The sequence below is a fragment of the Oncorhynchus mykiss genome, chromosome 20 (assembly GCF_057628025.1).
Source record: "Oncorhynchus mykiss isolate SJ-2025 chromosome 20, ASM5762802v1, whole genome shotgun sequence".
NCBI lineage: Eukaryota > Metazoa > Chordata > Actinopteri > Salmoniformes > Salmonidae > Oncorhynchus > Oncorhynchus mykiss.
The window spans coordinates 26,341,399-26,366,814 of NC_143041.1; the positions used below are offsets into that span (position 1 = coordinate 26,341,399).

General features: G+C 43.5%; 1 protein-coding gene across 6 annotated transcripts in view; it reads left to right on the plus strand.

Moving 5' to 3' along the window:
- The window catches only part of LOC110499160 (sorting nexin-29), a 131,133-nt gene that overhangs the window by 93,491 nt on the left and 12,226 nt on the right, over positions 1 to 25,416 (plus strand). For all 6 annotated transcript variants that reach the window (XR_016489446.1, XR_016489447.1, XR_016489449.1 and 3 more), the window contains 4 exons: positions 1,167 to 1,283; positions 2,181 to 2,236; positions 5,338 to 5,419; positions 21,282 to 21,422. Coding sequence is in view for 2 of the 6 variants with exons in the window: in XM_036955984.2 (XP_036811879.1) it covers positions 1,167 to 1,283; positions 2,181 to 2,236; positions 5,338 to 5,419; positions 21,282 to 21,422 (396 nt within the window). In the remaining 4 variants the exon portion in view is untranslated. The remainder of the gene's footprint in view (positions 1 to 1,166; positions 1,284 to 2,180; positions 2,237 to 5,337; positions 5,420 to 21,281; positions 21,423 to 25,416) is intronic.

Sequence of the window (25,416 nt, forward strand, 5' to 3'; positions counted from 1 at the left end):
TGTGTGTGCGTACCTGTGTTTGTGTGGGTGGGTGGGTGTGTTTGTACCTGTGTGTGTGTGCGTACCTGTGTTTGTGTGGGTGGGTGGGTGTGTTCACATCGTTCAACACGCCCGTTGTCTCTCCCGGTCTCTGTAGAGTTAGACAACTTCTAGGAAGCTGCAGGTTAACTCCTGAGATGGGGAAGGTGAATGTTGAGTGCATTTCAAAGCAGAAGCAGTGGAAGCAGGAGTGTTTTGATGGGGCTGCCTTCAAAGATGTCAAGTTCTGCATTTTAATGTCCAAATCTCTCTACCTGATCCTGAGGTCACTGTGTTTGAATTCATTCATCTGAAGTCTGGAAAGTTAAAAACAACTGTATTTATTAATAGTGACCTAGAAACCTAGGTGAATGTTGAAATGTTAGCTAACTATGAGATAATTATAGCCAAGCTGGAAAACTATAACAAAGGAAAACTTGGTTTCCTCACCTCTCCCCGATGCCATGTTGAGGTTATTTTTCAACTTTGTGCTATAAGATAATAATTGTCTTCATTATTCCTTGCTTTTTAACTACTATAATTATATCTCTCCCTCATAATAACAGACAAAGAGCTTTCTTAAAATAACCATTCTTAAACTAGCCTGGTACTGAAGTGAATTCCTTGGTAGTTTTCAAAAAACCAACAACCAGGCTAAAACATTCTGTCTCACTTTCAAATGAGACTCTATGATGTCTTATTTAAACCCAGTGTGTTTGAGGTGGTATACTCTGTGTATTAGGGTCAGTGACGGCTACAAAAATTACAGAATTCACCGGTCATACCCAGACGTCCCTTTCCTCAATCTACCCTGACACCTGATGTCCCCAGACAAATGAATGCATGTCACAACTATCTGGCTGTCTCTGTTTGTGACATGCTGGTGGCAGAATCCTATCACCCTGTCCAGGTCTGTTATGGACACTGACAGCTGATGTCGTGAGCAGCCTGGACTCAACCACCCTGTGTGTGTGTGCACATCCGATTAGCTGATTGGCCAAACTGTCAATCTTACGGTTCCACTGTGTATCATTGTTGACTTGTTCTTGGAGTCTGTTGTTTCAGTTCATATACAGCTGCAAGGATCATGTGTGTGTTCCAAACTGTAACTAACCCTGTGTGTATTTGTGTGTGTGTGTTTATACCAGGTGGCTGAAATGCATGGCGAGCTGATAGAGTTCAATGAGCGTCTGTACCGTTCTCTGATGGCCAAGGACCACCTCATCAACCAAATGAAACAGGAACTCATTGATCTCAGAGGACCTGTGAGTTACCCTCTACAGAGACACATTGCCTGCATACACACACTCACACACACACCCATGGGAGATTGCCGGCCACTCGGTAACAAATCAACTACCCCAGGCTACCTCTTATCCCAGAGCTCCAGCCATCATCTGCTGGCCCAGCTTTGGCCGCACACTGGCTGGCTGACCAGGCAAGCTGTATGTGTGGTTCTCTGGTCCCTGGGGCTGGAGCAGGAGGGGAGTAGAGGAGATGTGGCCCCCTCTTTCCCAGCCCTGTGGCCCTGTCTCTGGGGTGTGAGAGCCCTACTTCATCCTCTCTACATCAGACCATTTTGTTCTATTAATAGACAGTCCACACATTGAAAATGAAAGACAAAAGGCTGTTGAAGCACACACACACACATAAACACAGCCCCCGCCACACACACACACAAAGAATTACCCCTGCATGTGTCCCTGGGCTGTGGGGGGATTTGAGGAGAAGACAGATTATAGGAATGGATCCCTTACAGCCACGCTTGGTAATAGTGTCCAACTCTGCCGCTCCCTCCTATCCAGGGATTAACAACAACAAGAGGCCCTATGGTGTCACGCACTACACTATGAGTTCAATTGTTATTTTTTTGTGTGTACAGGACGTTGATGTGAGAGTGGTGGTGATGGGATGGGGGGGATGGGCAGAGTACAGTAATGTCACAGTGCTCTGCTCCACTGGTCACACAGAAAGACGCCCTCTCCCTCAGGATCTACCCAACCCTGCTGCTCAGACACAGAGGGTTGTGTAAAGTAGAAATGGATGAAAGGTAGCTGACATAGTAACGCAGTGACATTTTGTATAAACAGTGACATTTTGCTGTTTCTCTTGCTCTCTCTCTCTCTCTCGCTCCTTCTTCCTCTCCTTACTTTTGAATAAAGGTTCCTGGTGACCTGAGCCAGACTTCTGACGACCCCAGCCTATCAGATTTTGAGACGTAAGCACCTTCTATCTCCCCATATCTACATCTACAGTATATCTCTTATCGCATGAGCAGTGTCTGTCTATCTCTACTATAAACAGTGCTTTCGGAAAGTATTCAGACCCCAATCGGAGGGCCTTGTTCAGGGAGGTGACCAAGAACATGATGGGCACTCTGACAGCGCTCTAGAGTTCCTCTCTGGAGATGCGAGAACCTTACAGAAGGACGAGTGGCCAGACAGAAACCACTCCTCAGTAAAATGCACATGACAGCCCGCTTGGAGTTTGCCAAAAGGCACCTAAAGACTCTCAGACCATGAGAAACAAGTCTGATGAAACTAAGATCGAACTCTTTGGCCTGAATGCCAAGCGTCATGTCTGTAGGAAACCTGGCATCATCCCTACGGTGAAGCATGGTGGTGGCAGTATCATGTTGTGGGGATGTTTTTCAGGGACTGGGAGGCTAGTCAATGCTCGTCAGGATCGAGGGAAAAATGAACAGAGCAAAGTACAGAGAGATCCTTGATGAAAACCTGCTCCAGAGTGCTCAGGACCTCAGACTGGGGGCGAAGATTCACCTTCCAACAGGACAACGACCCTAAGCACACAGCCAAGACAACGCAGGAGTGGCTTCGGGACAAATCTCTGAATGTCCTTGAGTTTCCCAGCCAGAGCCCAGACTTGAAGCCCTTCAAACATCTCTGGAGAGACCTCCTCTGGAGAGGATCTGCAGAGAAGAATGGGAGAAACTCCCCAAATACAGGTGTGCCAAGCTTGTAGCGTCATACCCAAGAAGACTCTAGGCTGTAATCACTGCCAAAAGTGCTTCAACAAAGTACTGAGTAAAGGGTCTGAATACTTATGTAAATGTAATATTTAAGTTAGATTTTTTTTGCTGAATAAATTAGCAAAAATGTCTAAAAACCTGTTTTTGCTTTGTCTGGGGTATTGTGTGTAGATGGATGAAGGAAAAAAAACAACAATTTAATACATTTTAGAATAAGGCTGTAACAACAACATGTGGAAAAAGTCATGCACTGTATATGTATATGTGTATCTCTGACACCACGGCTCAGCTCTGTCATTATCATGTGTATCTTTATCACCTCAGGTGAGGGAAGGTAGGTGACCGTTTTCAGACATCTCTGAAAATATCCTTCTTCCTCTCTCGCTGCTGCTCTCTACCTCTACCTCTCTGTTTGAAAATCTGTGACATTAAGTGAGAATGACAGTCTTTAAAATCAGGGGAGGACAACCCCAGCCCTGTAGATCCCCAGTCATAAGACACTAACCCATTTTCATGGTAAGCTATATACTCTGTATATTGTAAACATACATTACTGTATACAAAATATTGTCCCTGATATAGACTGACCAGGTGAATCCAGGTGGAAGCTATGATCCCTTATTGATGTCACTTGTTAAATCCATTTCAATCAGTGTAGATGAAGGGGAAGATTTTTAAGCATTGAGACAATTGAGACATGGATGGTGTGTGTGCCATTCAGAGGGTGAATGGGCAAAATAAAAGATTTAAGTGCTTTTGAATGGGGTAGTAGGTGCCAGGTGCACCGGTTTGAGTGTCAAGAACTGCAACGCTGCTGGGTTTTTCACACTCAACAGGTTCCTGTGTGCATCTTTTTAGCTTTGCTTTTCCTTAGCGTGCTTTTTAGTCGTTCACTTTTTTTCCGTTATTTTGTTTTTTTGTCTTATGTTTCTTGTAAATAGTTCAGCTTTTATTTTCATTGTTTTTATTAGTTATTTTCCTGTGAAGCACATTGCATGTCTGAAATGTGCTGTATAATTAAAGCTTGATTTGATTTGAATGTCCACCACCCAAAGGACATCCAGCCAACTTGACATGACCGTGGGAAGCATTGGAGTCAACATGGGCCAGTATCCCTGTGGAACGCTTTCAAAACCTTGTAGAGTCCATTCCTCCAAGAACTGAGGCTGTTCTGAGGGCAAAAGGGGGTACAGAAGGTGTTCCTAGTGTTCTGTACATGCAGTGTATATACAGGTGTTGTACTAACTGCTAATAGAACCTGGCTAGTACTTTATGATAACTACTTTATTGAGGAAAAAGGTAGTTAAAATGCAACTGTGACATGTGGCTGTCTCACCCAGCTATCTTAAGATGGAATGCACAAACTCTTAGTCGCTCTGGATAAGAGCATCCGCTAATGACTAAAATGTAGAATTTAAAAAAAATATATATATTTTTAAATGGCTATTTGTAAAGAAAGCCTGTTGACACTAGCTCTTCTGGTCCAGGGATGACCCCTGTCGTCTCATTAGGAGAGGAGTGGTTTAAAACAGAGTTGAACCAAGGTGGTCACCCACTTGACCAGTTTCCTCATGTCCTCGTTAGCGCCGGGGAAAAGAGAACACTGTGCAACCTTTGTGAGGGAGGAGGGAGGGAGGCTGTGTCACTGTGCTGTTTAAATCAGTTATGTCTCTTATTAAACACAGAGAACAGGGGTAGAGGACTAGAGGGCTGTAACACCTGACTATTACTGGGTGCCTGAATGGCAGCCTATTCCCTATATAGTCCACCACCTTCAACCAGTACCCATAGGGCTCTGGTCAAAAGTAGTGTACTATATAGGGATAGTGTGCGATTTTGAACACACCCTGGGTGTCTGAAACACTGTGTTCCAGCAAGATGGTAGTAATATCCTCTGGTGGGAGGTAGTGAGGAGCAGAGGTCAAACCACATACAGGTTCACATTTTATCTCCCTTTGGGTTCTTTCCATTTCCCTAATGAAAGGTCTCCTCCTGGAGTTTTTATGTAGGTAGCCATTTTTTCATGGTTTAATACTCTCTTTGCCTGACGACTCATCCTGAATTGAATTCCGCTGCTCTGTCGATTTCCCCATGCATTCATCGTGGAGAAGAAACGCTAGTGGCCGTGGTGGTATGGATGGGTAGCCTGGCAAATACCGTAGTGGTTCTGATTTCTGCTTCCTGACAACGTGATCTTCATATAAGCGTAGTAGTAGTGAATTCTATTGAAGACTCTCTCTTTAATGTCGTAGTATATTTTATGAATGACAGCTTTCCTGCGACGAATACTACAGTATCTATAACCCTTACTGTGTATTCCTCTCCCGCAGGGCTCACCGTGCTCTCATCAATGTCTGGATTCCCTCTGTGTTTCTGCAAGGACGCGCTTCTAACGCCTACCATGTATACCAGGTAACACCAGATCCTAGTCTAATAAACAAACACAAATTGTATTTGCAGGTCAAGACATCCTCATTTTCTGGTATCCCATTTTTGTGTTTGGTTGTTGAATGGAGTAACTAGTAAAGACTAACACCCAGCATATGCCCTGGCCTCGGTAACTGCTTTTTATTGTACCTCGCACGTTGACTAGGCGTGAAACCTCAGGTCTCTCACTGTGTCGCCTTCCTTCCTGTTCTCCCTTGAGGGGGTATGTGTCACTGCCCTGCTCGGTTCCACTCTCCTCTGTCAGGATGAGGAGCCACAGTGTAGCGAGGTGAAACCAGAAATGATGGGACACGACAGGTGACACAACCTCAGCAGAGAGATAGTTGAGCGTGATTGGCTGGCTCCCGGACTGAACTATGTACTGCTCTTGTATCTCTGCCACTGCAGTGTGGTGCGAAGACATCACACGCACCCCTGGACAGGATAGTAGAGGCCTGGGCAGTGCCTCCAGATGTTAACCCTGATAAGTAGTGACAGGAGGCTGGTATTGGAGAGTAAAAGGTTATGGCTGATAAGACATCAATGATCCAATTGGTACAGAAAGGAATCAGAGGTCATTCAAGGTTTTGCTGGGAAGTTCAGTTGACGGATTTAGCATTGAACTTCTATATTCTAGTTAAATGGTTACGTAAATATTTTTCATTGGTTTAATGACACCTGTTTTTACTAGCACTTTGAAACTATTGCTTTGTCTAGCCTCAGACAATGGCTGTATCCTGTATAGGCTTTTGTGCCTTTGTGGTGTGTTCTCAGGGGTCTATTTGTCTTCTAGATCCCTACGGAAACATTACTATTGTTCTTAATAGACTAGATAGATGAGAACGGTTTGCCATTGTTGGCTGTGTGTGAAAGGCACTTTCTATCTTCCTCTCCAAGGCTTAAAAACAGACGTGATGGGTCACTCATGCCAAAACATTGGAGCTGTATGCGGGATATATGAGAATAGGTATTTCTCATACAGAAGGTCCACACCCCTGTTCTTAAATAGCATTTGAAATAGAGACTACCGGTATTATAGAAATTGAGTTCTAGAATGTGTTAAAAAAAAAATGTAATGTTCCCATTTCCAACCAGCCAACCAGGTGACAGCAACCCTCGGCCATTCATTCCAAACATCCTGTTCCTGTACTGTTCCAATAACAGCAGGGCCTAAAAACCAGCACCACCCAGCAGAACACAACATCAGAATCACACAGCTCCGTTTCACTCTCTGCTGAACTGAAAATGATGGAGAGGGGAGAGAAGATAAATAGAGAGAGAGAAAAGTGAGAGAGAAATGGGAGCCAGAGAAGCGTGGCATTCTTCTCTGCCACTAGATTACAGGGCATTTATTGAGCAGGCAAATTGCTTGTTCTCCATTCTGTCTTTGCCTTTCTCAAAAGCCACTTTTCTTCTCCGTTTAAAATGACTCAATGTAGACAGAACAAGGCCTGGGATGCCCATAGAGAGAGGGAGGTTGTGACGGTTCTCACTATTATCACTCCTGTTTTGTTCTCCCCAGATGAGCTCTCCGTCTCTCCCCTACTCTCTCCCTCTCTCCCCCCTCCTTTCATGAGACTATAACGGCAGTTGGAAATGATTGTTGCATTCTCATACGATACCAACAAGAAGTTATTATAGAAATGTGTGTCATGGAAAAAATAAGAAAAATGGCTTTTCTCTTCTCCCTCAGAGTAACAAGTAAAATAATAACAGAACTGAAGAGCCCTTCATTTGCCAGGTGGAGATGACGGATGCACTTTGGCATGTTGTGGTGATAACATTCCTTCCCTCTAAACGTCTCTTGACAGAACCAACATATCAAATCCACTTACATTCCCAGCGTAGCTAAAATAAATATATATATCTTCTAGAGTAGACTAATTGCTTAAAGGAAAGTAAAAGCAATGTTATGATTCATGGGAAAAGTCTTTGCTTAGTTGAGCCCACACACTGTACACAGATTTATTTTACCTCTTGTGTGCTGATGCCAAGTGAAGCCCTGTACTCAAGATGAGCCCCGGCACACAGAATGTACTGTTTTTTTTATTTTTTAAATGAGTGATTCCCTTTGATCAGTAAAAAGAAACTGAGCCAATCGCTTCCACACAAAGTCAGGCCTGCTGCAAACTTTCCCATATTTTTATAACACTAATGAGATTTGATAACTGCTTTTCTCTCTCTCTCTCTGTCTCTCTCTCTCTCGCTCTCTCATTTTCAATTCCAAATATTCCGGGATACCTGAGACTACTGTAGTTTCTCAGAGGAAAGCTGAGTGTGTGTGAGGGTGATTTGAAAGCGAGTCACAGACACACTAATCGAGCATTCAATAGGCATTATATAAGCTACCTTTGGCTTCCTGTTGGAGCCAAGCCCTTGAACATGCACATACTCGAAATAGAAATCAGCTATAACAATGAATAATTGAGTCGTCCTCGTTGACATGCTTCCAACGTGTGCTGTTCCCATCACATAGATCCCATAGGTCCCATTCCCCAGAGGTGCACTGTGGGAAAAGTGCTAATGATGATAATCTCTATATTGCATGCAGTTGACTTCACAACGCGCTGGGAGGATTCATACAATGGAGTGGTGGACAGTTTACGTAGTTCAGTCTGCAAACTCTTTGTGTATGTGCGTGTGTCTTTTGCCAAAGCCTGAGACTGCATCTCATTGGCTTCTTTGCCTATGCAAATGAGGGATATCATATCCAAAAGTAGACCAGAGCCCATTATTAATCTGATTCCTAATTGAGATGATGATCAAGACTGTAAAGATTATGGTAATGGGGGCCCTTGATTATCGACCTGGTGGTAGTTGTTTGTGGTGGATGTTGATTACTATGATGATGGTTGTTTCTAGTTGCATCGATTCGTCATAAATTGGATCTCCACTGTAAAAGACACAGATCGCTTTAGTTAGATTTCCATCTGTAGAAGAGCATGTTAGGCCAGTCAGAGAACTGAGAACACGTTGTACGATCTGCAAATATATTTGGAAGGAAATAACCATCAAATAACTCCGATATACAAAGATAATAACGGCAATTCAGAGAAGATGATGTTAAGGCTGGAAGGTGACAGGAAATTGCCCAACTTTCTCTCTTGGTAATTTAAATCAGAATTGCAGCGGCTCTAGATTGCGGAGCCTTGCTAGGCTGTTTGATCTTTGTCTTGTGAGGGGCTAGTAGTGGAATCTCCAATGCCGTACCTCAGAGTCCGAGTCAACTCAAGCCATTAATTTACTATAGTTCCTGGAAACACTATGGGGCTGTCTCTCTAACCTCCTCCACGTCTACCATCTAATTCTCTCTCTTTCTCTCTCTTTCTCTCTCGTTTATCCATTTTCTCATTCCCTCGCTTTGCCACTTCCTGCCATACTCATTAGAGCAATGCTACGAACCCGACTTGTGACTTATTCATTCAGGAGAGAGAGGAGGTGGGGGAGAGGATAAGATGGAAGAAAGAGAGAGAGAGAGAGGGTGGGAGAGAGAGAGAGAGAGTAAGACAAAAGTGAGTGAGTATCAGTATTTTCACTGGCGTTTGAATGCAAAGTTGTCCCTGGCACAAGAGTGACAGTGTTCATCTATCTGTCTATCATCACATAGCTCCTTGTTTTATCAGAGCTTGTAACAAAACGCTGTAATCCATCTATGAAGGTTATGACAACGAGAAGGTTGTACAGTTTAAATGCAGAATGGCTGAGGTTATGCAGAAATTAGCTTGGTAGCTCGGAATGAGCTTGGAGGATTGTAGGCTGCATGTGATGAGGATGCATAGTCAAGTCAAGGTGATCCTAGCTTTCTCCTGCTGCTCTTGAACAAACTATGTGCTGTAATCATAAAACTGTTTACCATTATGGTAGATTTACCTCAGGTTCTTCCAGAGGTAAACATATTCAAGTACTTAATCTGTACCACTGATAATAAACAACAACATGTTGCTCTCCAATCATTAGTCAACAACATCACTGTTCATTTAGCGACCTCCAAATCCTTGTCTCTGGATGGAAAGGAGAAATGTGAGGTACATTGTAGGAGTGGCTTTTACAAGTGACCTTCCTAGTGTTTTTAGAAGTTCACAGCCCAATCATAAACAAACCTTCGCTTCCTGGGGAGAGCAGGAGTGTGTGGCGGGGTGAGATGGACTTTAGTGCACAGATAAACATCTCACATTTTATCGGTCTACCTGGAGTATTAATACATGGGTGATGTAGTTCTCAGTGTTCTGTAACTCTGTTAATGTTCCAGAACTCAAACTTCAAGGGTATAATTTGATACCCTTGAAGACCCTTGCTGCCCTCAACTTTTAAGGGTATATGACTGAGAACATATTGATGTCTACAAATGATGCGACAAAAGTAATCCATACTAATCTACTCACATCATATGTCAAAGTATTTGAGTTGTACATCTAATCTTGCAAAAATAAAGTAACAAAATATTTATCTGTCTGTCTGTCTGTCTGTCTGTCTGTCTGTCTGTCTGTCTGTCTGTCTGTCTGTGTCTGTGTGTGTGTGTGTGTGTGTGTGTGTGTGTGCGCACACAACCTTCTCTCCCATCAGTTGTGTAAAGCAGGATTTGTGTATGCATGTTCGATCTCGTTAAGGTCAAGTCTGGGTCGTAGCTCGTAGGTCAGAGTATTGTACATGTACCAAGGATGTAATTTAGAGTTATGTGTCAACTACATTTATGTGTTGTACACATGAAGATGAAATATTTATCCACTCCAGAGAGCCAGAGGTTAGAGTGTGCACTAATGACGGTGTGTGTGCCCTGGTTAGCTAACTGCTCTGTCACTCATGATGTTACAACAGGCCTCACAGTGATTTTATGTTTGAATAGTATGTATATTAATGAATCACAAACCAGTGGGTCATTTTGCAAACTCATTCAGCAGGATGACTAGACAGATTATGGTTTGAGAATGATGTGAGATGATACTATGATCATATTTAAAAAATGTCTATTGCTAGTAGAGGTCGACCGATTATGATTTTTAAAAGCAGATATCGATTATTGGAGGAATAAAAAAGCCGATGCCGATTAATCGGCTGTTTTAAAAAAATGTATTTGTAATAATGATAATTACAACAATACTGAATTAACACTTATTTTAACTTAATATAATACATCAATAAAATCAATTTAGCCTCAAATAAATAATGAAACATCTTCAATTTGGTTTAAATAATGCAAAAACAAAGTGTTGGAGAAGAAAGTAAAAGTGCAATATGTGCCATGTAAGAAAGCTAAAGTTTAAGTTCCTTGCTCAGAACATGAGAAAGCTATGATGAAAGCTGGTATGAAAGCTGGTGGTTCCTTTTAACATGAGTCTTCAATATTCCCAGGTAAGAAGCTTTAGGTTGTAGTTATTATAGGGCTCTCTATACCATTTGTATTTCATATACCTTTGACTATTGGATGTTCTTATGGGCACTTTACTATTGCCAGTGTAACAGTATAGCTTCCGTCCCTCTCCTCGCTCCTACCTGGGCTCGAACCAGGAACACATCGACAACAGCCACCCTCGAAGCATCGTTACCCATGCAGAGCAAGGAGCGAGTGATGTTTGAAACGCTATTAGCGCGCACCCCGCTAACTAGCTAGCCATTTCACATCGGTTACACGAGCCTATTCTCGGGAGTTGATAGGCTTGAAGTCATAAACAGCAGAGCTGCTGGCAAAACGCACGAAAGTGCTGTTTGAATGAATGCTTATGAGCCTGCTAGTGCCTGCCATCGCTCAGTCAGACTGCTCTATCAAATCATAGACTTAATTATAACATAATAACACACAGAAATGCGAGGTCATTAATATGGTCAAATCCGGAAACTATCATCTCGAAAACAAGACGTTTATTCTTTCGGTGAAATACGGAACCGTTCCGTATTTTATCTAACGGGTGGCATCAATAAGTCTAAATATTACTGTTACATTGCACAACCTTCAATGCACAGAATTATGTCAGAATTATGTAAAATTCTGGCAAATTAGTTCGCAATGAGCCAGGCGGCCCAAACTGCTGCATGCATATACCCTGACTCTGCGTGCAATGAACGCAAGAGAAGTGACACAATTTCACCTGGTTAATATTGCCTGCTAACCTGTATTTCTTTTAGCTAAATATGCAGGTTTAAAAATATATACTTCTGTATATTGATTTTAAGAAAGGCATTGATGTTTATGGTTAGGTACACGTTGGAGCAACAACAGTCCTTTTTCGCCAATGAGCACTGCATCGATTATATGCAACACAGGACACGCTAGATGAACTAGTAATATCATCAACCATGTGTAGTTAACTAGTGATTATGATTGATTGATTGTTTTTTATAAGATAAGTTTAATGCTAGCTAGCAACTTACCTTGGCTTCTTACTGCATTCGCGTAACAGGCAGTCTCCTCGTGAGGCAGGTGGTTAGAGCGTTGGACTAGTTAACCGTAAGGTTGCAAGATTGAATACCTGAGCTGACAAGGTAAAAATCTGTCGTTCTGCCCCTGAACCAGGCGTTAACCCACTGTTCCTAGGCCGTCATTGTAAATAAGAATGTGTTCTTAACTGACTTGCCTACTTAAATAAAGATTAAATAAATAAAATCTGCAAAATCGGCGTCCAAAATTACCGATTTCCGATTGTTATGAAAACTTGAAATCGGCCCTAATTAAATCGGCCATTCCAATTAATTGGTCGACCTCTAATTGCTAGTATTATTAGTCACCTCTGTTATTATGATGATTGTGGTAAGGATACTAGTTCATGGCAAGAGGCTATTTTACTTAAACAGATTCAATGACACTGGGAAGGGTATCGCTTCCTCCCTCCAACACACACACACACACACACACACACACACACACACACACACACACACACACACACACACAGAGAGTGTACAGCCGATAAATCTTCTGCTGAATATTTTTTATGGAAAATTTCTCTCCTTATACGCTCTTATCACTCCTCGTCCTCCTCCTTTTCTGCAGTCCTCCAAATGGATTATATTTTCTGCCTAATTTGGCAAATGTTGTGTCCCAGAGTGGACAGAGAAATAAAGAGCGAGAGATGGAGGGTAGGAGAGAGGGAACGAGGGAGGGATGACATAAGCACTACTGTTCCGCTGCATGTACTCTGCTTCACTATATCTCTGTCTCACACAGCCCTGAACAAACTGTGGTGCTTCAAAATCACGTTTTATTGTCATTTGCACAAGTACAGTGAAATGCCTTTCTGGCCAGCTCTTTCCCAACAATGCAGTAATAAATATCAGTAGTAAACATATTATACTATAAAATAAAGTAAAGTAGAACAGAAACATAGGAGAAATAGAACACGAGTACCATATTTAAAATGTGTGGTGGGGTTAGAGGGGTAAGGTGACTAGGCATCAGGATGTATGATAAACAGAGTAGCAGCAGCGTGATGCGTGACACACATGATGATTGTGCGTGCGTTATTTAAAGGGGGAGATCAAGCTGATCCTAACTGTTTCAGGCCGATTTCCATTTTGCCCTGTTTATCAAAAGTGTTGGAAAAACATGTCAATAATCAACTGACTGGCTGGTTTCCGCTCAGGTTATGTCACTGCGACCTTAAATGTCCTAAATGATGTCATCACTGCCCTTGATTCTAAGCAATGTTGTGCTGCTATTTTTATTGACTTGGCCTAAGCTTTTGATACAGTAGACCATTCCTTTCTTGTGGTTCGTCTAAGGAGTATTGGTGTATCTGAGGGGTCTTTGACCTGGTTTGCTAATTACCTCAAAGAGTGCAGTGTATAAAGTCAGAGCATCTGCTGTCTCAGCCACAGCCTGTCACCCAGGGAGTACCCCAAGGCTTGAGCCTAGGCCTCACGCTCTTCTCAATTTACATCAACAACACAGCTCAGGCAGTAGGAAGCTCTCTCATCCATTTATATGCCGATGATACAATCTGGCCCCTAAATGCTCTACAACAAAGCTTTCTTAGTGTCCAACAAGCTTTCTCTTCCCTTAACCTTGTTCTGAATACCTCTAAATTAAAGGTCATGTAGTTCGGTAAGAAGAATCCCCCCCCTACCTCTGAGGGTTTATAGCTTGAGGTAGTCACCTCATACAAGTACTTGGGACGATGGCTAGACGGTACACTGTCCTTCTCTCAGCACATATCTAAGGTACATAATATATATACATACATAATATACCTTATACATAAGGTTAAATCTAGACTTGGTTTCCTTTATCATAATCGCTCCTCTTTCACCCCAGGACCATCCTACCCATGCTAGTTTACTCGACGCCAGACCCACTGGTTGATGCTTATTTATAAAACCCTCTTAGGCCTCACTCCCCCCCCCCCTATCTGAGATATCTACTGCAGCCCTCATCCTTCACGTACAACACCCATTCTGCCAGTCACGTTCTGTTAAAGGTCCCCAAAGCGCACACATCCCTGAGTCGCTTGTCTTTTCAGGTCGCTGCAGCTAGCGACTGGAACGATCCGCAATTTTTTGTTGTTGTTGAGCTGGACAGTTTCATCTCCATGTCTTCATTTAAAGACTCCATTATGGACACTCTTACTGACAGTTGTGGCTGCTTCACGTGATGTATTGTTGTCTCAACTTTTTGCCCTTTGTGCCGTTGTCTGTGCCCAATAATGTTTGTACCCTGTTTTGTGCTGCTACCATGTCGTGTTGCTACTGTGTTGTTGTCATGTGTTGCTGCCATGCTGTGTTGTTGTCTTAGGTCTCTCTTTATGTGGTTATGGTGTCTCTTGTCATAATGTGTTTTGTCCTACTTTTTTTCTTCTTTTAAACCCAGCTCCTGTCCCAGCAGGAGGCTTTCTGCCTCTTCTTGGTAGGATGCCATTGTAATAGGATTTGGTTCTTAATTGACTTGCCTAGTTAAATAAAGGTGAAATCAAATTTAAATGTTTGCAAGTGTGCGTGTGTAGAGTCAGTAGGAATGTGTGTTAGCAAAGTAAGTGTGTGTGTGTTGGAGTCTGTGTGAGTGATTGTGTGGAGTCCTCTACATAGTCAGTGCAAAAATCGAAATAACTTTGCATTAGTCTAGATTAATGATCAAGGTTGTTTTTCACATTCATATTTCATATCTCCATATTATCCTTCTCTCTGGGCTTTGTTGTAACTTCATGTTTACTTTCATGGCTGAGGCTAAAGTATAACAGGCCACTGTTACTACGGGCCAACTACTGTAGGTGACCTGACCAGGAAAAGTCTGGCACCTAGAAGTTCGAGGCAGGTGATGAATACAGCTGAATGTTCTTTAAATCAAGGACAAGATCATATGAGCAATATAACTTATAATACAGCCTTCTTTCAAAGTGGCTTAGCTGGAGAACAGAATTTCCCAAATATCCTTTATTTCTATGGTTTCAATGCTATTGTTAGAGATGAGCACACAAACTGTACATGCAACATCTTAATACAACATCGGTCCACCTAGTAGTGCTTCTAATTTAACTCATTATGGTGAAACTAACATCCCCACTGCCTGATCCTTTGTCTGCCATTTTGTGCCGTCTGTACGGTAGTTGCAGTGTTTTCCCATTATGAGGAGAGAGGGCGTCCTGATCCTTTGTCTGCCATTTTGTGCCGTCGGCTAGGCTATCAGACCAGACCGTATCTCATAGTTACGTACTTCAGAGCGAGAGAGAAAGGGAACTGGGTGGCTAGACAAAAGTACAAACGTACATGATGTAGCAAATGTACTAGATAATCCAATAGATATATAAACAATAGATGAGCTGGCTGAATAATATATTACACATTACACAGATGGGACCAGGCTACAAGAGTAAAGGGTGTGCTTCTAACACTGTGGCTGATTGAAGTATAACATCTTGAGTCATACTGTGCTGCAGCTCTCATAAGAGCAACATCTACATGTTGTTCAGAGAGGTTTTTTGGGCATGTCTCTCAAGATTTTGCAAACCATTTACACTATTGAATGAAAAGTGCTAACTTTCAGATTGCCCAGAATCATCTCATCATGGGTGTCTGCTTAAGTGAGCTAAGCACCTCGGATCCCCTCTCTAAAACGTCTGTCTGTCTGCCTGTCTGCCTGTCTGACTGCCTCCCTGCCTGCCTGCGCTCCTTTCAATGAACTGATCTGTCTCTGTCTGTCTGTCTGCCTGCCTGCCTGCCTGACCCCCTGCCTGCCTGCCTGCCTGCGCTCCTTTCAATGAACTGATCTGTCTCGGTCTGTCTGTCTGTCTTTGCCTCCCTCCTTTTGATGAACTGATCTGTCTCTGTCTGTCTGTCTTTGCCTCCCTCCTTTTGATGAACTGATCTGTCTCTGTCTGTCTGTCTTTGCCTCCCTCCTTTTGATGAACTGATCTGTCTCTGTCTGTCTGTCTTTGCCTCCCTCCTTTTGATGAACTGATCTGTCTCGGTCTGTCTGTCTGTCTTTGCCTCCCTCCTTTCAATGAACTGATCTGTCTCGGTCTGTCTGTCTGTCTTTGCCTCCCTCCTTTTGATGAACTGATCTGTCTCGGTCTGTCTGTCTGTCTTTGCCTCCCTCCTTTTGATGAACTGATCTGTCTCGGTCTGTCTGTCTGTCTTTGCCTCCCTCCTTTTGATGAACTGATCTGTCTCTGTCTGTCTGTCTTTGCCTCCCTCCTTTTGATGAACTGATCTGTCTCTGTCTGTCTGTCTTTGCCTCCCTCCTTTTGATGAACTGATCTGTCTCTGTCTGTCTTTGCCTCCCTCCTTTTGATGAACTGATCTGTCTCTGTCTGTCTGTCTGTCTTTGCCTCCCTCCTTTTGATGAACTGATCTGTCTCTGTCAGGCAGTGCAATAATGAGCAGTTGTAAATGCCACTGTTGTTGTTGTAAATGACAGACTGGGAGAGGAAATGCTATCTGGCTGATGATGAATCACTCACTGCTCCTTTCAATAGCCTTGTTAGTCTACAATAATACATGAGCTGCCTGTTCAGGCTATATCAAAGAGATGGCGAGAGCACAAGTAAAATAGTGCTAACTTGCAGTTATCTATCTTGTTCGTGTTGAAGGGTAAAGCTTTGAATTTAATTTGACCCCCTACATTTATGTTGTTTTTATGCTTCTCTTCTCTGTACCAGGGGCTCTGTACTAGGGGCTGCAACCCTTGAAGACAATTGGAGAGCTGAGAAAATTGATTTATTTTGACTGAAAGATTAGTCAACAATATTCTGGAAAGTTTCAGAAACACTGTTTAAATATATTTTTACTCTCCATATATACAACAACAAAAAACATGTCACCATAATTTGCACACAATTTTATGACAGTTTGAAATTCATTCATGACAATGTATTTTGTGAATTATAAGCTTGTTACTTTCGCTGTACAAAAAACTCTCTGACTAGTTCAAATATAACATAATCAGAATAGTTTGGACCTGACCCTTTTAATGCAGAACGTGAGTGTTGGATTTTTGCAAATATTTTGTGAAAGATTATGAAATAATTAATTTGCTATTACTGAGGAGGAAACAATAGCTGCTCTGTGAATGATGTTGCCTTAAATGCGTATGGTAATGAGCAAGCCCAACGTGGATGTCTGTGTGTGTATAGTGTGTCTGTATATGTGTGATTGCATATGTCTTTATGTGTGTGTGTGTACAGTGATCCTGTGCATTTATGAATGCCAATCAAATCAAACTTGATTTGCCACATGCGCTGAATACAACAAGTGTAGACTTTACAGTGAAATACTTACTTCAAGCCCTTAACCAACAGTGTAGACTTTACAGTGAAATACTTACTTACAAGCCCTTAACCAACAGTGTAGACTTTACAGTGAAATACTTACTTACAAGCCCTTAACCAACAGTGTAGACTTTACAGTGAAATACTTACTTCAAGCCCTTAACCAACAGTGTAGACTTTACAGTGAAATACTTACTTCAAGCCCTTAACCAACAGTGTAGACTTTACAGTGAAATACTTACTTCAAGCCCTTAACCAACAGTGTAGACTTTACAGTGAAATGCTTACTTACAAGCCCTTAACCAACAGTGTAGACTTTACAGTGAAATACTTACTTCAAGCCCTTAACCAACAGTGTAGACTTTACAGTGAAATGCTTACTTACAAGCCCTTAACCAACAGTGTAGACTTTACAGTGAAATACTTACTTCAAGCCCTTAACCAACAGTGTAGACTTTACAGTGAAATGCTTACTTACAAGCCCTTAACCAACAGTGTAGACTTTACAGTGAAATACTTACTTCAAGCCCTTAACCAACAGTGTAGACTTTACAGTGAAATACTTACTTCAAGCCCTTAACCAACAGTGTAGACTTTACAGTGAAATACTTACTTACAAGCCCTTAACCAACAGTGTAGACTTTACAGTGAAATACTTACTTCAAGCCCTTAACCAACAGTGTAGACTTTACAGTGAAATACTTACTTACAAGCCCTTAACCAACAGTGTAGACTTTACAGTGAAATACTTACTTCAAGCCCTTAACCAACAGTGTAGACTTTACAGTGAAATACTTACTTACAAGCCCTTAACCAACAGTGTAGACTTTACAGTGAAATACTTACTTACAAGCCCTTAACCAACAGTGTAGACTTTACAGTGAAATACTTACTTCAAGCCCTTAACCAACAGTGTAGACTTTACAGTGAAATACTTACTTCAAGCCCTTAACCAACAGTGTAGACTTTACAGTGAAATACTTACTTCAAGCCCTTAACCAACAGTGTAGACTTTACAGTGAAATACTTACTTACAAGCCCTTAACCAACAGTGTAGACTTTACAGTGAAATACTTACTTACAAGCCCTTAACCAACAGTACGTTTCAAGAAGAAGAAAATATTTACCAAGTAGACTAAAATAAACAGTAACACAACAAGAATAACGAGGCTATGTACAGGGGGCACCGGTACCGAGTCAGTGTGGAGGCTATGTACAGGGGGTACCGGTACAGAGTCAATGTGGAGGCTATATACAGGGGGTACCGGTACAGAGTCAATGTGGAGGCTATGTACAGGGGGCACCGGTACCGAGTCAGTGTGGAGGCTATGTACAGGGGGCACCGGTACCGAGTCAGTGTGGAGGCTATGTACAGGGGGCACCGGTACCGAGTCAGTGTGGAGGCTATGTACAGGGGGCACCGGTACCGAGTCAGTGTGGAGGCTATGTACAGGGGGCACCGGTACCGAGTCAGTATGGAGGCTATGTACAGGGGGCACCGGTACCGAGTCAGTGTGGAGGCTATATACAGGGGGTACCGGTACAGAGTCAATGTGGAGGCTATATACAGGGGGTACCGGTACAGAGTCAATGTGGAGGCTATATACAGGGGGTACCGGTACAGAGTCAATGTGGAGGCTATGTACAGGGGGCACCGGTACCGAGTCAGTGTGAAGGCTATGTACAGGGGGCACCGGTACCGAGTCAGTGTGGAGGCTATGTACAGGGGGTACCGGTACAGAGTCAATGTGGAGGCTATATACAGGGGGTACCGGTACAGAGTCAATGTGGAGGCTATATACAGGGGGTACCGGTACAGAGTCAATGTGGAGGCTATATACAGGGGGTACCGGTACAGAGTCAATGTGGAGGTTATATACAGGGGGTACCGGTACAGAGTCAGTGTGGAGGTTATATACAGGGGGTACCGGTACAGAGTCAATGTGGAGGTTATATACAGGGGGTACCGGTACCGAGTCAATGTGGAGGCTATATACAGGGGGCACCGGTACAGAGTCAGTGTGGAGGCTATATATACAGGGGGCACCGGTAGCGAGTCAGTGTGGAGGCTATATACAGGGGGCACCGGTACCGAGTCAGTGTGGAGGTTATATACAGGGGGTACCGGTACAGAGTCAGTGTGAAGGCTATGTACAGGGGGCACCGGTACCGAGTCAGTGTGAAGGCTATGTACAGGGGGCACGGGTACCGAGTCAGTGTGAAGGCTATATACAGGGGGCACCGGTACCGAGTCAGTGTGAAGGCTATATACAGGGGGCACCGGTACCGAGTCAGTGTGAAGGCTATGTACAGGGGGCACCGGTACCGAGTCAGTGTGGAGGCTATGTACAGGGGGCACCGGTACCGAGTCAGTGTGGAGGCTATGTACAGGGGGCACCGGTACCGAGTCAGTGTGAAGGCTATATACAGGGGGCACCGGTACCGAGTCAGTGTGGAGGCTATGTACAGGGGGCACCGGTAGCGAGTCAGTGTGCAGGGTACAGGCTAGTTGGGGTAATCTGTACATGTAAGTGGGGGCAAAGTGGCTATGCATAGATAATAAACAAACAGCGAGTAGCAGCAGTGTACAAGAGTGGGGTCACGTGTCAATGTAAATTGTCCGGTGGCGATTTTTATGAATTGTTCATCAGTCTAATGGCTTGGGGGTAGAAGCTGTTGAGGAGCCTTTTGGACCTAGACTTGGCGCTCCGGTACCACTTGCCGTGCGGTAGCAGAGGAAGTCTATAACTTGGGTGACTGGAGTCTTTGACAATTTTATGGTCTTTCCTCTGACACCGCCTATTATATAGGTCCTGGGTTGCAGGACGCTTGGCCCCAGTGATGTACTGGGCCGTATACACTACCCTCTGTAGCGCCTTACTGTCGGATGCAGAGCAGTTGCCATACCAGGCGGGGATGCAACTGGTCAGGATGCTCTCGATGGTGCAGCTGTAGAAACTTTTGAGGATGTGGGGGCCAATGCCAAATCTTTTCAGTCTCCTGAGGGAGAAAAGGTGTTGTCATGCCCTCTTCACCACTGTCTTTGTATGTTTGGAACATGATAGTTTGTTGGTGATGTGGACACCAAGAACTTGAAACTCTCGACCCGCTCCACTTTGCGTGTGCATGAATACAGTGCGTGTGTGTGTGTGTATGAGTGAGAGAGAATACATTGTGTGTGTGCGCACACACGACTACTGTGTGTGATTGTGCCAGAGGGCAGTTTTCCAAGAGTACTGGTCTTATTGTGGGGTGTGAGGACTTTAATGTTGGCGCAGGTTGGCCAGCCCTCCCCAGGGCCTCAGTGTCCACCCACCCATCCACCCTAACGCTTTGATCACAGACACAAACACACATACATACACACGCATGCCACACACACACATACATACACACACACTTGAAAACTACAATTACGAACAAACAACAGGTTCATCTAAGCTTCAGGCTGTTTAAAATGCTGCCTTTGTTGTTTTCTCTTCATTTCTCTCTGCTCTACAGCATGTCCCTCACCTTCTCCATACTTGCACACTTTCCGGAGAAAGGTTTTCAAAAAGTTCACAGAAAGTACTGTACTGTACGAGGAAGTACAGAGGTGATAAAGTGATTGCTTGTCACCTCAGATAGATAGGACAACTGAACCCCGGTAGACAGGACCAGTCTGTGCCTCTATAGCTTTGGGATGGGAAGTCTGTTAATTCTAGCGCTACGTTGCACCGCCGTTGTGACACTGTTCTCCAGCTAGGCTTGAGGGAGAGACTATGACGCGTGAAAATGGCATCTCTGTTCTATCCTCGTCTTTCTTTTCCTCCATTTGAAAATAACATCTCTCGCTCTCTCTCCTCGAGTTGTAATTGGCCCTCTTATCCTCCCTTCACAATCCCCAGTGTCTGCCTGCCACAGACCATCAGCAGCTGAACAAAGGAATCCAACGCTCTCCTTTAATGATGCATGAAAATAGCAGTGCACAGGCAGAGAGTGGCCTACTATGTTTTACTGCCATATTGAGAATAGATAGCCTTATTGAGACATTATGGTTGGCTAATTTCCTCCTCTGTAGACTGTGAGCGGTTTTGTAAGAGCAGGATTTGTACCACAGCTATTCTGATTGTGTCGTGGTTTGTGTTGTTGTTGTTTGCGTCTTACCTGTTCCGTAGGTGTACATCCGTATCCTAGACAACGAGTGGAATGTCTACAGACGCTACACGGAATTCCGGACGCTCCACAACCACTTACGCTCACAATTCCCGCAAGTCGGCACCTTCAACTTCCCACCCAAGAAAGCCATAGGGAACAAGGTATGTACGGTCGGAGAAATCGTTGCCTTTTTGATGTAATCCGGTTTTTACTGTTGGTCACCCTCCTTCAATGTTGTTTTAAATGACCTGTAGTCAGATGTATTGAATGTAAATGCATTGTTAAGTCATATATTGTGGTCACTTGTCCATCACTTTAATCAACAGGCTTGGATGTTAGTTACAGTAGCCCCGGGGCAACATTACCTCCCTCTCTCTGTCTTCGTCTCTCCACCGCTCTCTCCTTCCTCCCTCTCGTTTCAGCTCCAGAGGGAAGGAGTCTGTTTAAGTCTCTGAGTAGAGTTGAGGGGGCTGTGAGTGCTTTTGTTACAGAAGTTGTAGAGTAACTTTGACATGGAAACACAAAGGAGTGCACTAGGCCTGGGGGCAGAGTTTAAAACTAGATAGTGTGAGAGGGTGTTTGGAGCTGACAGTAAAGACGTAGGGACAGAAGGTTCATATAGAGACAGGATTGCGTGTGTGTGTGTGTGTGTGTGTGTGTGTGTGTGTGTGTGTGTGTGTGTGTGTGTGTGTGTGTGTGTGTGCGTGTGCGTGTGTGTGTGTACATGGGTAGCTGTGCGTAAGCATTTGTGTGTGTAATCAGTGAACCTGCTTACCTGGGGTATGGGCTGTCATGTCACTTTTAATCTCATCATTGTTTCCTCTGATTCTCTCTCCTTCCCTCCCTCTATCCTCTCAGAAGGAACACTTTGTACAGACAAGGCTTAGTTCTTCTCCCTCAGGTGAAGCGTGGTGCGCTGGCAAAAAGCCTCCCCCTCTGTCTATCTGATCTCCTCTGACAGAGATGCTGTTATGGAGATGTGTTGTTTAACAGCACTGTAGTCAAACAGATAAACTGTTCTCTTTATTTCACTCACTGGGGACGTACAATATGTTCAGTTTGCTCTCTCTTCATTCAACACAGCATCGTTGGAGCTCGGAAATATGGAATATCTCCACTGTATATATTCTAAAGGTAGACGCTGGGGCTTACATGTTGGAGAGATGTATAGCTAATCTTATAGCTGTATAGCTAATCTTGTCAGTTGGCTACAGCAAGGGATATGAAGGGAGCTAATTCTAATAGCCACAATACCCATAGGATGTATCTGCGTTAGCTTGCAGGATCGGGTGTACAGAATGGAATACAGGTAGTGTTGTGTGGTGACATTTTAATACATCTCAGTTTTGTGATGTCAAGCACCATAACTACCAGTGTATGTAAGAATCACAGCTCAATGTATTACCACGGCAACATTATCTGAGCATTACTCGGCCTCCTGCTGTCGCTGAGAATCTCCTAACTGCATTGACATAGCATCACAAACACACACACACACACACACACACACACACACACACCTGCTACTGACAGCCCCAAAACAGCTGATTTGTCAAGGGCTCGGCTGGCAAAACACGCTAAATGTTCCCGAGCGCACCTGTCACATCCGTCCTGATGGACACCATTGCCATGCCTGCGGAAGGAAGAATGATGACATCAAAGGCTGCGACTGTCTGTCTGCTCTGCTCTGCACCCGCTTCCCAGAGTTCAACTGTCAGGGTTTCTCATCTCAGATTCACAGAGAATTCTTATTGCTTTGATGGAGGTTTTTCCTGTCTCTCTCTGCGTCTTTCCTACCCATGTTCCTTTCATTTGGATCAAATCAGTCAATTGCTGCTTTCCTCTTCCTCCCCTGCTGGGCTGCTTCGTAGAGGCAGTGTTAGGGGGTTCCACCAAATCAGAGCGCTGTTCGAGACTACGGAACTGTGTACTGTACTACTCTCATCATTTTTGAAACAATATTTGATCTTTCTGATAACAAGATCGTTATGATCTGTAATATCACAGAACTTGGAGGGCTGTTAACTTGGAGGGCTGGCGTTTCACCTTGAGCGACAGAACAGGAGAGCTAAGTGAATAATTAACCAGTAAACGTGGAATCATTTATGAATCTTATATGTGGTCTTCACATGTAACATTCAATATGCATGTCTAATGCCTTTAATGAGGGCAAAGAGACATTGTGGAGGTCTTGTATGAACATTCCTGAGTTACTTGTGATCTTTTATGCATCAGTTGCACGGCGGTTTGTGTGTATAAACGTTTTCATAGGAGCGGTCTTTGAGGAGGAGTTTCTTTGCGTGCCATAATCATAAGTCAATGTGGCGGCCCGATTTCTGTTCTACAGTATCTCGCTGATGTTTTTGTATTTTAGTCTACACTTCCTGTTTGTGACATTAGTTACAAAACAAAGTTAACTATCTTTATAGTTGGCATCTCTTTGTTTATATTATGTATCTTCCAAGCTAAAAATGGTGTGTTTGTGTCATGGCTTGATTGTTGTACCCCTACGGACGATACGTTTCTATTCGCTAAACCCGTCACAAGCTTTGCATTTGAGTTCCATTGCAAACAACTCCTTTGAACCTCACAAATCTGTTCATGCCCTACCCATGATCCTTTGCTGGAGCTGTGTTGGCCTACTTTGAGCTCTCGTCGCTTTGCTTCCTTCCTCTGTCAGGACTACTCACGTGTGTATCACCGCTCGGAATGGGCATGGCCTTGCTTTTGGGTTGCTAGACGTTCTTGTTAAATGCCCACCTATCCTCCCCTACCAACCTCCCTCCTATCGTTTCTGTTTTAAGAAACCTACTGTCTTAATCTGTGATTGAAATTTTTGCCTGTCACAAATTTCCAATAAGATATTTGTGTCTATTTTACAACAATCTGTGATACTGAGTTGGTCATACTGTTCCCTCTGATCTTGAGATTTGTCCTCTGTCTCACTGACTGTGTGGTTCACTTGTGTCGCCATCCTCTCAATGTCTGTACACACACGTGGATAGACATGCCCGTGTGTATCTGTCTGAGTTGCCTTGTAAATTGATGTAACATGCCTCATAGCGCACAGGTGTAGCCAGTGGCAATCCTATCTATAGCAATATCTCCCTGTGTCTGTGCCTTCAGTGTTGTGTTGATATCCATGTCTACCCGAGTGTGTCCCTGTCTTATAGTGAGTTAAATCACAGTAACATGCCTCATATACAGTAGCAGACAGGTGAACGCTGGTGGGATAAGACTAGTTCATGTCTTTATATGTGTACATATAAACATACACCTCCATAGTCATCTCTGTGTTGATGTCTATGTGTGGGGAGTGTATGTGAGTCCCTGTCGTATAGTGAGATGTACTATAGTAAAATTAGTCATCTGGAACAGACAGGTTAGAGACGGTGGCAAACAAAGAACAAACTATCTGTTTCTCTACGCCACTGTCATACGCGTGTGTGCGTCCGTCTGTCCGTCAGTGGGCTGTAGCAGGTTTGCCTTGAAACAGCAGGCGAGGATGGTAGCTATACAGTGCCTTGCGAAAGTATTCGGCCCCCTTGAACTTTGCGACCTTTTGCCACATTTCAGGCTTCAAACATAAAGATATAAAACTTTATTTTTTTTGTGAAGAATCAACAACAAGTGGGACACAATCATGAAGTGGAACGACATTTATTGGATATTTCAAACTTTTTTAACAAATCAAAAACTGAAAAATTGGGCGTGCAAAATTATTCAGCCCCTTTACTTTCAGTGCAGCAAACTCTCTCCCGAAGTTCAGTGAGGATCTCTGAATGATCCAATGTTGACCTAAATGACTAATGAAGATAAATACAATCCACCTGTGTGTAATCAAGTCTCCGTATAAATGCACCTGCACTGTGATAGTCTCTGAGGTCCGTTAAAAGCGCAGAGAGCATCATGAAGAACAAGGAACACACCAGGCAGGTCCGAGATACTGTTGTGAAGAAGTTTAAAGCCGGATTTGGATACAAAAAGATTTCCCAAGCTTTAAACATCCCAAGGAGCACTGTGCAAGCGATAATATTGAAATGGAATGAGTATCAGACCACTGCAAATCTACCAAGACCTGGCCGTCCCTCTAAACTTTCAGCTCATACAAGGAGAAGACTGATCAGAGATGCAGCCAAGAGGCCCATGATCACT